This window comes from Motacilla alba, chromosome 1A, assembly GCF_015832195.1.
Source record: "Motacilla alba alba isolate MOTALB_02 chromosome 1A, Motacilla_alba_V1.0_pri, whole genome shotgun sequence".
NCBI lineage: Eukaryota > Metazoa > Chordata > Aves > Passeriformes > Motacillidae > Motacilla > Motacilla alba.
The window spans coordinates 35,314,697-35,328,693 of NC_052031.1; the positions used below are offsets into that span (position 1 = coordinate 35,314,697).

The window sequence follows — 13,997 nt, forward strand, 5'->3', positions numbered from 1 at the left end:
GAAAAATATCAACTACTTATCTGGAAAATTTTAAAGACAAACTATGAAAAAATATTTGGCTAATTTATGTAAAACAGCATTCATCAAACTTAAGGGGGTTTTCAGCAGAACAACTGAATACTGCACTTGTGTGGAGTGTGCCACACTACGTAAGTGTAAAAAAAATCAGGACACCACCCTACTCCTGTAAAGAACAGGTTTGAGTCAGTTTTTGGATACTGGTTGTGTAGCCTGCAGGAAAACTTGGCCATTAAACTGAGTACTTGAAGTTCTATACTTAAGCATGAATTATAAAATTAAGTATGAGTTGTTTAAAAGGACTTAAGGTGCAGAAACACTCTCCATTCCCCTGGATGAAAACCAGTATTTTCCACTTTTTCCTCCTTTAAGAGAGCTGCTTCATGTTCAGCTTCAGATAAAGTAAGGGGTTTGAAAGCTACTGGAAATGATATGTCAAACTACTTTGCCTCATTCTCTACCATGAAGACCACTCATTTACTGGCATCTCAATGAAACACCTATGCAACAGGTACTACAGCCACCTTTTGATATGACTTAGCACATATTTCATCCCTCTCTACAGTGTACATGTACAAACTTCAGGAAGTGGACCTCATTTCATTAAGGGCAAAAAAGACAATATAAAATGCATTCTCCTTTACTGAAGTGGTATTATTGATAAGAATAGCTGTTGTGGGACAAACAACTGTGTACCTGAGGCAAGGGGATGAAAAACCCCCAAGGGGACAGTTATTCTATATCCACAATAGGCAGCTCAAGCACATCAGCCTATCTCTTGATCAAAATAACAAAAGACAACAGATTTTGTTCTTTTTAAGGTTAGCTTGTATTGAAAAGATGTCTGTAAAAACACCTGTAATAGTGCAAGGTAGTACCAAAACAAAACAGATAAATATTACTTTTCTTTAAACTGTTAAACTTTATTATAAATTAAAATTTCTTTACAAAAAAATTGCACATAATTGACCACTCTTAGGTTCTGATGCACTGGCATTTGCAAAAGTTTCTTTAATCTTCAAGTTTAATAGTCTCTGCCATGAGTCCAATGCAGAAAAGGGCAGTAAGCAACCCTCTTAGAGCCTTCAAGTGCAAGAAGCATACTTGTGGCCACGGCAGTTTACACTTTCCTTAAGAGCGGCTGCTTTTGTTTTAAATCCTGTAATGAAAGTCTCAAAAAAGGTTTAAAAAAGGAAAAAACCCAAAATGGACTAGTTGCTTTTTACTGTAAACACAGCCCAGTAAATTAATCCCAAACACAGATCTCTCAGGCATCAGCGAGAGTGTCAAGTGAATCAGGAACAGCAAAACAAAGAAAACAGTAAATAAAAAGAAAACATAAAAAAATAAAGTCTGTCATTTTGATTAACTATACTTACGTAGATGACGTTATGAGAATCTGGCAGGGCCCAGAAGCAAGGCCAGACAGGGAGTTCATGTTTCCAGAGGAAGGTCATGTTAATTGTTTCCAGGTTCAAGGAAAGCAGACTGGAGACTTGATATGCTCAGCAATACTCATCTGCCTTACATAGATCCTAGGGCATGGATCAGCCTGAAGAATCATTCAACTGATTTTGGCATTTTATAGGACTTATGGCTGACCATACCCAGCGTTCAAAGATTCTTGTTTTCTGTTCTGTAAGTGTTTAAATTTAAAAGCTCATCTAGGCTGACTCCAACCTCTTGGCACTTGGAAACTAGTTTTCTCAGGTTATCAGTTTTACCTCCTCCTGATGCTTCAAACAAGAGTTGCTGAAAGAGATGGGGAAGCAGATATAAGATTTAGCCAGAGCCTGAGCATCACCACATCTATGGATATGGGATATGCAGAGAATTTATGAAACCTCAAACTTAATCATAAGGAGAAAACATTACATCTTTCCACAGTGTTGCACATAGAGGTAACTTCTGAAGGGCTCTCTGATATAAATGATGGACCTGTAAAACAAAGGCAAGTATTAAAAGTCAGCAAAATTTCATGCACTCAAAATGAATTATTTGAAGCACAAAAATCTCTTGCAATAATTTTTAAATAGTTTTGAAGTCAAGCATTAAACTGGTACTAAAAGCAAAGGCAAGTTTATGTCTGACCTTAATTCTGACCCTTGTATGAATATGATTAGTTACATGAGGACCTGCTATTTTTCTTCACAAGATTCTTGCCTCATTCATTGCACATGATGGAACACATTCAGGGAATGAAGCAGCTTACTGAGTATTTCTTTCATCACTCAATATGTAGTCTCAAGTCTTGTTTATTGCATATCATCACAATCCTGCAATGAAAGTAACTGTTTCATGGGCTTTTTTCCTTCAGCATCTATCTATCTATCTATCTAACTATGCTTCAACAACCAGTATGAGTCTTTGCAACTCTCAAAAAAAATGGTTTTACCATTTTAAGATTCAAAATAGAGGACCAAAATATTTAATACTAGTACTTACTCAAGTGTCCTTTAACTATTGGTATCTTAAGTCCCAACTTCAATCAGAGTCACTAGGGGAGGTATTTGTTGGCATTTTAAATACTTGTACCCATTTTCATATTCTTTTAACAAACCTTTACATGACCTCTGAAGGAAATAAATGACAGGTTCTCCAGGAACAGGAAATTCAGAATCTGAATCACAATTCAATTTTAAACCATTATCCTACTTGTTTACTAGAAAATCCAGTTATCTGGAACAATCACTGATTTGTGTAAACATAAAGTGCTCACTACATCCCCGACCAAGACGCCCACAAAAACCCAACTGCACTGTGTGTGACTACTTAAGTGAATTTACCATGTACATTATAATTAGTGAGGTGGTTGCAGAAGAAAACCACAAGATTTCTTCTGGGTGTAATCCAGCTACAGCGTTTCACATATGCCTTCATTTTAATTGGTTCGTTTTCTTTAAGGGCCCTCTCTTTATGCATATGACATATATTTTTCTAACCAAACAAATCAGAGCTCTTTTCAGTCACTAGCCTTACTATAGGCAGTGTTTTAAGATGTAGTCCATCTAATACAATGACTGAAGCAGGGATCTGTGATTAATTACAGATTACACCAAACCATCAACACAGAGACAGAATTAAGGTTGAACAGGCAAGCCAGCCTTTGGTATCTCCTGACTGTGAGCTATTTGATCTAACAAACAAAGTAATTCTGCTTAGGGGATGTTCTTCTTAAACATTCTAGGAGACCAGAGAAAAGGAAAGGTAACATTTCACATGTGAGTCTAACAACAGCCATGCTACCCTTTATGGATCAGTTAAAGCTTTAATATTGATTCAGAAGACCAATGACAAAAAAGGATGCTAAGAGTAAGCCACTGCAAGTTGACACAAAACCAGATACAGCAGAGAAGTAGCTCAAACATCACAAGCAAGAGATGAATCACAAATCCAGGGCCTCATGACAGCCCCACCCTCAAATACACAGCATCTTTTCACAGGTGGAAGAGTATTTTGAAGGTGACAGCCACAATGCCAGGAAGATAATTCTATTTGAAAAGTGATGCAGTTGCTGTGCCAAAAATCCTCTTTTGTGTTTCTACACAGAGTGATATTTCCTTACTCTAAGTACTAGTAAGTAAACCTATTATTTTGGAAAAACAGAATTGGACTCTCGTATGTGGTCAGGAACTATGGAAACTCTTTTCATACACTAGTTTGGCAGACCTCACCCTTCCAACTACTTCACAGAATCAAAGAACGGTTTGGGTTGAAAAGGATCTTACAGATGATCTAGATAACAAACCCCCTGCCATGGGCAGAGACATCTTCCACTGAACTAGACCAGGTTGCTCAAAACCCCACCCAGTCTGGCCTAGAAACCTCATCCCTGGAAGCAATCTACAATTCTCGGGGCAACCTGCTCGTGTCTCACCACTTCAAAATAAAGTTTCCCTAATATCCAATCTATCTCTCAGTTTGAAGCTATTCCCTCTCACCCTAGTATGACATGCCCTTGCAAAAAGTTTCTCTCCAGCTCTCTTGTTCACTTGTAAAGATAAGTCCAAGATAAGTTCCAGCATGAGTATTGCTTCCCTCTGCTAGAACTTAAAATAAATAATCTCCTCCAGGTAAAAAGCAAAAAAAAAAAAAAAAGGGAGAAGAATACAGCCTTTCCAGTATGGCACAGAAAGAGCATGCACTTGTTATATAATCCATTCTACCTCAATTGTCAAAAACATTTCTCACACTTGAGGCACATGTTTTGGTGTCTATAAACAAGAGTATTTTAGCTAACTAGAAATCTTGGATTTACAAGATTATCATTGCTTTGGAAAAGTCAAGGAATGAGAAGTTTTACAGAATTTCATAATTACTCATTTTAGTACACTGTGTTGACTTACTTCTCTTTGTCCCATTAGAAAGCATTCGGCAGCAATGGCTCTGAGGAAAAGAAATATATAAAAACATTTATTCTTGAATTATTTTAAATGCCATTAATGGCAGAATACTGACTGTGGAATGGAATTACTAATTCCTTGAGAAGAAACTAACTTCCAATGAGGTTAATCTATTGTGAAAAGATAAAAATAGCCATTTTTTAAAAACAACCTTACATGAGCAAGACATTTCAGTGGTTCCCCATTATGAACAAACACTGAAGAAAAAGATCAGTTCAGCATCACTGGATAATGGAGAATACTGCTATTGTGATATATAAAGGGGAGGGGTAGAGAGGGGGAGACAGAAGTCAATAGTTGAATTTTAAAAGGCAACTTGTAAATACATAATTCATATTCATCTGCATCATATCCATTCACTTAAGTTTCCCCAAGAGGGAAATTTCGTTTCTCATTTTAAAGAAGTGACAGTATCTCTGTCTGCTGTAATGAAGTTACTTTCAAAATAATAAGCTAATGAAAGAGAAGCCTCGAGTACAAGCCCAATTAGAAGGACATTTCACATTTACCTTTGTGAAGTAAACCTTACAAACAAAAGCAATAGCTATGAAAACAGATGTATGACTGTTGCATTACATTTTCCAGATGGCCAGGCATGTTGGGATATTATATGTAAACATCTTGGCTTGTAGTTTCAGAATCTGAACATTGCTCTCCTCCCAGTATCGCAGAAGCAGTCTGTAAAAGGCATTCATGAAAAAGGACCAGTGCTCTAATCACTTGGAACAGAAAAGCTATCCAAAGATATAAACACATTACACAAAATATATTATACCTAATCTGAGTCAAGAACTGCAAGTAGGAAAAAGCCCAAGCCACCATATACAATATTGATTTGATCATGCTCTCAGAACAAAACAAGTTAAGATACACTTTCAGAGAATAACTAAGAAGTGTGAAATCAGAGAAAACACATGATCTCGGCATCATACAAGTGGATTCACTTTTAGCATGCACAAGGTAACTACATATTTGAAAAGAGACAAATTAGTTTTATACTAATGGGGCTAGGGATAATATTCAGTCAGTTCTGCTCACCCATTTCATGCAGTATCAACACTGTCTAAGGGAGCTGCAAGTTCCATCTAGACAGAATCGCAACTTGGTTTAAAATGAAGCCATTGAACTTCATGTGCCAAAGGCAGGTGTGTCACACTCTCCCCATGCCCACAACCACATGTGAGCCTTGCTTTGAGTTCTTTGGGGTCACTGTTGATGATGAACAGTGTTTTGGGACTTCTCAACATTACTCCAATATTCATGCGTTCAGTGAACCTGAACACAGTAAAACATGGACTCCCATCCAGGCAGAGCACACTTTGAAATACTGTTCAAGTAAGAGCCAGTGCAATGCTTACTGGTTGTTTCCCATCAGATTACCTTAAAATTATGACTTATCATTGCTAAATAAATGTCAAATTAACCTTAATTTGACATTTATAGACTGTTATAGACTGGTATTTCCATTTTTATATGTTATGGAACTGTACTTGTAATAGATCATAAAGTAACAACAAGATTTTAATATATATCTGACGTTTCTCCACCCACTCGACATTTTGACCATCTGAAGTCATCATGCACAATGCAGAGTTAATTTCTGTATAATTATAGCCTGTCTGTAGATAGAACAGAACACTGTCAAATCTAAGACTGAGGCGATGTCAGAAGGCACAATATGCCTCAAGCAACATGCAATAGTAGAGGAACAGTTTTACGTCTGCAGTAGAAAGCAAATCATGCATATCTTGCACAAAAAAAACAATAGTTATGTTAACCACCTGCCTTAATTAACAGTATTTTTACATACCTCAGTGCAAGTCCAGGATTAGTAGGCATGATAGAACAAAACCGTTCCAAGGTTTTGGAATGCTGAGATTTTGGAATGCAGCTCAAATAAAAAAGAATTACCTGTAGAATTCAAATTATAAACATTAATCCACTTTATAGCCTTATTTTGCTAAAAGTAATGGTATGACAAACTATGAACACTATGACTAAATGAGTTGCCACCTTTAAACCTTATCCCTCAAGAGTACGTGAATCAATTTGTAGAATATTAATTTAGTGTCAAGTTGCTAGCACCACCTATTTTAGACCTTCTAGCCTGCATTTAATACATAAAGATAAATGCACTGTTTGTTAGCAAAATGGGATCCAAGATTTCTGTAAGCTTTATTCTGTCCGTATAAGTGCTCAACTTTTTCCTCCTACTTTATTTCTTCTGTTTCTCAACCATTACAATTTCTATGATCAACACTCTTTCCATCTGTAGACCCCTCTTGTGTATCTTCCTTCCCTCACCAATTTTCTCTTTTCTCTAGAAAAAGATCATTTCTCATTACCATGTCATAAAGTTTCTCTTTTCATTACAGGACCTTTATTTGAAAAAGTCACTGCTAGATACTCTTCTGCTCAAAACACTACTACACTCAGACACTTGCTTCTTTGTCTAGCTCTCAGTGTTCATATACTGGTGCTGGACTTGAACAAAGAGATTACAAGTACCTGTACAAGTACCTGACAAGTACAGGTCATCAGCCACTTTGTTTAACTAAAACTGCCCACAGACACATTTTTACCTTATTATGAAACTCATAATTGGTCCAATAATCAGCAGTACTAAATGGAATTGGATATTGTGTGGGGACTGTCACCAGACATCTGTTCACTAGATCAGTAAAAAGCTTGAATTCTTGAACTTTGTTGCTGGATTCAACAACTTTGCTATTGAGAAAAACAAGGTAACTGGAAGAAAAAAAAAGAAAAGAAAAAAGATGGTTCTGGTAGTGTTCATTTAATAGTTGCGATTAATTAACTTTCTTCCCTTCAGAACTTACTCCAACCAAATGTTCTGAACAGTTTCCTGCTGCATCACTGCCCCCAGAGCTGCTTCATAAGCATCCAGTGCTTCACCAACACTTGCATGAAGAGACTGGCACAAACTGTTTATTATAAAAAGACAAAATCTGTTGTGTGTCATAATCAATACATGTAATTACACATTCAGAGTAAGACACAATTAAGAATTTCCCATTCTCAGATGCAACCAAAAACCAGTGTTTTCAGTTTAACTGTATCATAGACTAATTTATGAGTCAATTTATTAAAATGGATAAGTCTCAAAAGCAGGTAACAAGGAATAATAATTAACAACCATGAAGTCTGAAATGCAACCCCTGTCTTCTACTGTTGTAAAGTACCCTTACTAATACCAGCAGGAATGCTCTAATGCCACAGAATATGGAGACAAGTCTCGAGTTTCCACTTTGAGAGCTCCAAAACAATACCTTTTCAAGTCCAATTAAAGCCACTTGAGAAACAGTATCAGTCTCTGGCAACAAAGTTAGAATTTTGAAACAAATATTACCAGAATTTGGGGTAGAAACATACTGATTGTGTCAGAGGGAAAAAAACCCAAAACTAACAAGAAAGGTCAAACCCCCCCCCCCCCCCAAATTTTCTTCAACAGTTTCTCAAAGAAACATACAGTTAGACCAACACACAAGACCTAATCAAACACAAGAGCAGACATATTCTTAGATCAAGACACAGTGAAAACACCGAATTTCAAAGTGTAACATAAGAATGAAAAAAGGTAAGACTTGCAGTAAGTAATGGGGGGGGGGGGAATCTAACAACCTCATCAAGAAGGAGTATGCGGAAATATATAAAGATAGGGCTGACCTTGCTACCAAGCCTCCTGACTAAAGTTACATAATCTGCGGGTGATTCTACTCCTGCTTTCCCCAGGAATTATTAACTAAATCACCTATTTGCTACTCTTTCTAAAATAGCGTGTGTATACATTAATGTGCAAACACCCATGTGCACACAAATCATCTTTCAAAGTAAAACATTGTTACAAGACCTTTAAGGCTTCACAGATTTCAATCTATTTTTAGTTGGTAAAAGTGAACTTTTATGTTTTTTGTCCTCCAAATCTGAAGAAAGGTAATATAGACACACAGGCCCAGGTAGCTACACACTTACTGCAGCAAAACTCAAACAGAGAAACACTCACTTATTAGCTCTGAAAGTAATTTAGGTACTTATTTCAAGAACACTGATTTTCCCTCCTAGAAGAAGGTGCTAAAATACAGGAGAATCTGAGCTTAAGTCAGCATACCTTATGACTAAATAGTGACCTCAAGTGTCTTAGTAACAATGCTTCTACTGTGTAAGTGCCAAACCCAAAACTGAGCTTGTCAAGAGGTGTTTTGTTTAAAAAAAAATTAGGAAGTAGTTGATAGTAATAGACAATGCAAAAAAAAATCCCATAATCCTCAAATAAGGTTTTGATCAAGTCTTCTTAAAAACCATACATTTTACCTGTAAGTTGTCCACCAATTAAAAACAATATGCAATAGTGTTAAAGAAGTTCTGAGGATTTTCACTCAGTATGTGAAGCAGTATCATCCTTGCCCTTTTACTTTTCTGAAAAGCCAAACAGCTACTTGTGAAGACTGACAAACCCAGACCATGAAATGGCCCACTTCTTAAGCAGTGTAAGCCAGCACCACCTCAGTAATCACGGTTAAGTAACTGGTCTAAGTTACAGACAGCTAATAATGTGGGGTCTGGCTATCCTGTGTACTGCTGCTATCAAAAGGAATGATGGAAGAAATAGGGGAAAAAAAAAAAAAAAACGAAAAACAAAAGAAAAAAGATTGTGTATACATGACAAAGATATGTTCCTTTACAACCTCTCGTGGAGGAACAGGTCACCCTCCTGCATTACTTTGCTGTGGAGCTTCTCCATGAACAGCTAAAACAATGAGTCAAGGAGCAGCAGAGATCAGGACTAGACAGAATGGAAACTTTTATAAAGTAAAGCTATTGTAAAATAAAAGGGAGACAACTGAAAGCCAAGGGAAATAAAAACACTACAAGTAGCAGCAACCCAAGCCAAAAGTAAAACAAACAAAAATCATTTTAAGATGAACACACCTATAACCATTCCTATAGGTCAGAATTTCTGAAAGATTGCTCACGTGGAAAATTTAAGCTGACATGCAACTCAGTTTCATAACATTATCTCCATTGTGCAGTAGGCCAGTAGGTTCTCTAAGGACTGGCCAATCATTTATTCAGAGAATCCAAAGTGATACACCCTTAGGCAAGTAATGAATATTCTGCTTTTGAAAACACAATTTTACTCAGACACAATAGCTGTTTCTCAGAAATTCCTGGGAAAATCTCACCAGTATATCTGCCACAGATACGGGATTTGCTGGTTAACAACATCATCTGTGAGATTTTCTTTATAGAGAGGTGATGTAAATTCAATTGGCATTGGAAAATTCAAGAGATATCTACAAGAGAAAAAAGTAGTAGTAAATAAGAATAGCCTTCTACATGGAAGAATCCTATGTAGCTGTAACATTCAGTTCAAAGTCCAGTTCATGAAAAATACTAAAAAATGCACTTCTCCTAGATTTCAGTTTAATTCTATCCAGATAAAATCTGTACAGAAAGCATTTCACAGAAATATAGAAGTAATTAATTAAGAAGGCACTCACTGTTTCATTACATACAAAGTTAAATGTTGCTTTATATGACTGACTCTCCTCTTCCTTCATAAAATGCATCAAGTACGTAAACAAATGTAAGCAAGAAAAAAATCTAACACCTAACTTGGAGATAAAAACATTTCAAAAGCTCATCTGAATAAGCTTTAGCGTGGAAGGCTTTTGCTTTGAAGACCTTCACAGGCATCTGTTTTGACCATAGGGAAGTTGCAGATTTCAAAACTTGTGTCTTTCAACTAGGTGCTAAATTCCAAGGGAAAATCATCAGGCTACATATGAAACCTCTATCTTTTCAACAATAATATAATTAATAACATGCTGGACCTCTTGATGGAGGTCTTTTTCAAGTGCCTGAACAGTGTATTTTAAATATGTAATTTTAGGCTCCTACCTTTAGGGAAAAAAAAAAACAAAAAACAAAAAAAAAAAACACAAAACTTTGGTATATATATGATTGATTTTCATTACCCAAATCCAGACATTCAATGTTTTTGCTGTTTTATTTTTAGATGCTCATAGCTTTATAAATTGGTGTCTATGCAAAAACAAGTGTAAACCTTATACCAAATCACTATTCACTGAAGTTCTGGCAAAACATGCCATACCAAGAAACAAGAGTTTAAAAGTTCTAGATTATCGTGTAATTCAAGAAAATGCGAGTATTTCCAAAATTTAAATTAAGATATTATTCTAAACGTACCTTAAGAGATCCATGGGACCATGCTCTTGGCATGTATTCTCAAAGAAAGCTGCCACGAAATCTTGCAACAGTGGAAGAATACTGCTTGACCTTTCCTGTTTTGTTGTTTGGGTTTATTTATAAATGAAAAAAAATCAAACATCAACCTGAATATGGTGAGACTAACGTAAGCAAACATCAACCTGAGTATAATAAGACTAATATAAGCCAAATAAATAACAAGTGGTGTGTCTATCTCTGCAATGCTCCATTGTCTTCATTTTCTCACAAATGAAGTTTAAATGGGGCAGTCAGCAGTAGAAAGAAGCTGAAAAAACATTACAGGGTGTGCTTTTACTTTGTTATTCCTGCTTAAGGATATTACTTACACTGAATTAGAACAACACAAATTATAAATCTATGATTTTATGTAATTGCTAAGATTATCTTTTATCATGTCACTCGTCTTGCCAATTATACTTTTCCTACTTATAGGAAGGCGCATTAGACATTACAAAAATACCACTAAGTTGAATCAATTTGGTAAGATTTTTGAACAATACACTAACCCCAAACTTTGCAGAGCTAGCAGACCAGCAAGTAAGTTTTGAAGTGGAGTATTACCTGTGAAACAAGAAATTTACACAATCGATAAAAAACTTCTGCATTCTGAGGATTCTTCTCAAAAGCTCCAATCCACACATTGTGGGCATTTTCGCTCTGCTTCATCTGCAAATACAAGGTGGCCAAACTCTCCAAGAGCTGACAGTTGTTAGGGCAGAGCTCCAATAAAGACCTACAAAGTTCTGCAGCAGACTCCCACCTTAAAAAAAAGTAAAGGTTAAGTTTAACAAAAAAAAGAGAAACGGAAGAGTCAAGTACTCCAGTTAAGAATGTCTTGAAAGGACTTACCTTTCAAGAAGTTTCAGCAAAGCTATCATGTTCCTATAGAGAGGAAAGCAGGTAGCTATTCTTTTGTCAGCCTCAAGGCTTTCATCAGTACATGTTTTGACTGCATCTTCAAAACAAAAGTAAAAAACAAAGCCTTTACACCTGAAACAGTGTCAAAGTTATGTGAAGCCTTAACATAATAAAATGTCTCCTTGAACATAAGGAAAATACATAAGTGTGAAAAGATTTCTCAGAGTGCTTTTTTTGCAAATTATTAGAAATAGATGATCATCTTTGGAAAACCTCTCATTACTTATCACCACAGTGCAAAGACAGAGCTTTCAGTTTCATCTCTTACTCATTTTAAAAATAGAAAACATGCTACCAATGAAACATTAAAGCAATGTTACAGACAGAAGTATATCCCTAGATTTAAAATCACATTCCAGGATTTTCAGCGTAGCTGCTGAAAGCTATTGAGGGAAAAGCTAATGAAGGATATTCTTTTTCTCCTCAGCACAATAAAAAGTCATCCAACAATGAACACCCCATTACCATAGCTAGACTGCCTTCACTCACACAGCTGGGCTACTCCATTAATCCTTGAGTATTTCAGCACTGCATTACCTCCAGCAGCATAGATATTTTCTCAGTGGCAACTCCATACTGCTGCTGGCTAACCACTGAACAGTGACATTTAGAAATATTATATAACAGCATTTGTCTGCTACTATGAAGTCTACCTCTGGCAGCACTACCATAAGCTAAGAAGTTAATTTCTTCTATCTCCATTTTTCATTTCAAAAAATTTATTCAATTTACCAGAACTGAGAATTAAGATAAACACATGCATTGCTCTGCCTCTTTTAAGGAAATACACTAATATTCCAGGAAACTAACTTCCTATACATATACTACTGAGGGGAAAAGGGTAAGAAAAAATGACAGCTGAAGCTTGGCTTTATGCTTGCATAAGCCCAAGAAAACTAGCAATGACATACAATCACAAGCCAGTGACTTGTCTTTGTCTCTGAACTATCATATTCTACCAAGATAAAGCCATGAGTTGAAATCACAGTTGAAAAATTCAAGAGTGTTGCTTAAGCACCCAAGAACGTGGATTTTCCTCACTATTTTGGTTAAATCAAAATGCAATATTCACTGGATTAATTCAATGGTTTAACAGTCATCAGCACTGACTTGAAATTCCAAAGAGTACTTCTTGAATTACAATACGTGAAGAATGCATCAAATATTTACCACCTTAATCTTACCTTCAAACATAGCTAGAAGTGTATCAGGATCAGTCTTCACATCTTGAACTGTCTGCCATGGTATTAAAAATGGCTCTTTGTGCACAATCCTTGAAGGACTGACATTAGCTGGATCATAGAACTTGACTGGGAGAACACCAAATTCAATCAGATGTATGTAAGCCAGCCAAGCCAAGCAACGGTCACTTGCAGTAAGGTGTTCTGATATTATCTTTTCATTTGCTGATTTTAAAGCATTCTGTAAAGGTTGAAAGAAATAAATCTTTAAGACTTTTTGGCTGAAATGTAATGTAAGAACAGGAAAAGAAAACAGGAAGAGCAGGTTTTAATAGTCTCAAAACTTTTCCAGAGAGAAGACAGGAACTAATTCTTCATGTAAATCAGAATCATATTCAGCTTATGTGAATGTGTGGCTATTCAAATTATGCACAGTTTGTAGTAAAAGGTTCAGAAAAATCACAGAAGATTGCTATTGCAAAAAATGAAGAGACACTTTGAAAACACACATCTCCCAACATGTGTTCATTCCATTTTCCTGTTTTATTCTCCTATTACTCCCAGTTCCATAAGAAGTAATACAGTAGCTCTAGATACAGCTCATCTACAAGCTGGATTCAACTTGCTATATCCTACTAGGTTTTGTGCATTGGTTTTGTGTGGCTTGGAGTTTTTATTATTAAATTTCAGTTATAAAACTACTAAGTTACACCTATTAAAGTCTACTGAAAGGATCACCATCTCTAAACATGTTTTAAAAAATGTTTTGGAAACCTTACTGAGAACAAGGATACTACTTCAAATTTTTCTACTAGTCATATGTAAAGATAGAATAGTCCAGTTAAACTAGCAGATATAAAATAATTAGAGCATGCAATTAAATAAAGTCTAAACACAATTTCTTTCTAAAACACAACGCAACCTCATGACTAGTGATGCGCCAACATTTTTCTGGCCAAACACAGTATGATCAAAGAATGCATTTTTCAAGAGAATGAATATACTTGCAAATTTATGCAAAATTCAGCAGAACACATGTCCTGAAGGTGAAAACTGGTGTTTCAAAAGCATTTCACTTGATACTTGAAAAATAAGTCCACAAAATACTTGACAAAATTGCTTTCAAGTCTTCCAATACACACTGCTATTTACTCTGAAGTAGCAGTTACTTCGAAATTATTCTCTCTGAGATACAACCAAATAA

The 13,997-nt window shown here is 35.9% G+C and overlaps 1 protein-coding gene across 5 annotated transcripts in view; it reads right to left on the reverse strand.

Annotated features, from left to right (window-relative positions):
* Positions 1–920: 920 nt before the first annotated feature.
* Positions 921–13,997, reverse strand: part of ZFC3H1 (zinc finger C3H1-type containing) — a 41,815-nt gene continuing 28,738 nt past the window's right edge. For all 5 annotated transcript variants that reach the window (XM_038153791.1, XM_038153790.1, XM_038153789.1 and 2 more), the window contains exons 24-35: positions 12,797–13,034; positions 11,544–11,649; positions 11,256–11,454; positions 10,653–10,747; positions 9,626–9,736; positions 7,262–7,366; positions 7,004–7,169; positions 6,232–6,332; positions 4,998–5,099; positions 4,365–4,404; positions 1,894–1,956; positions 921–1,770 (exon numbers count right to left, since the gene is read on the reverse strand). In XM_038153791.1, the coding sequence (XP_038009719.1) occupies positions 1,633–1,770; positions 1,894–1,956; positions 4,365–4,404; positions 4,998–5,099; positions 6,232–6,332; positions 7,004–7,169; positions 7,262–7,366; positions 9,626–9,736; positions 10,653–10,747; positions 11,256–11,454; positions 11,544–11,649; positions 12,797–13,034 (1,464 nt within the window). In that variant the 3' untranslated portion in view covers positions 921–1,632. The remainder of the gene's footprint in view (positions 1,771–1,893; positions 1,957–4,364; positions 4,405–4,997; positions 5,100–6,231; positions 6,333–7,003; positions 7,170–7,261; positions 7,367–9,625; positions 9,737–10,652; positions 10,748–11,255; positions 11,455–11,543; positions 11,650–12,796; positions 13,035–13,997) is intronic.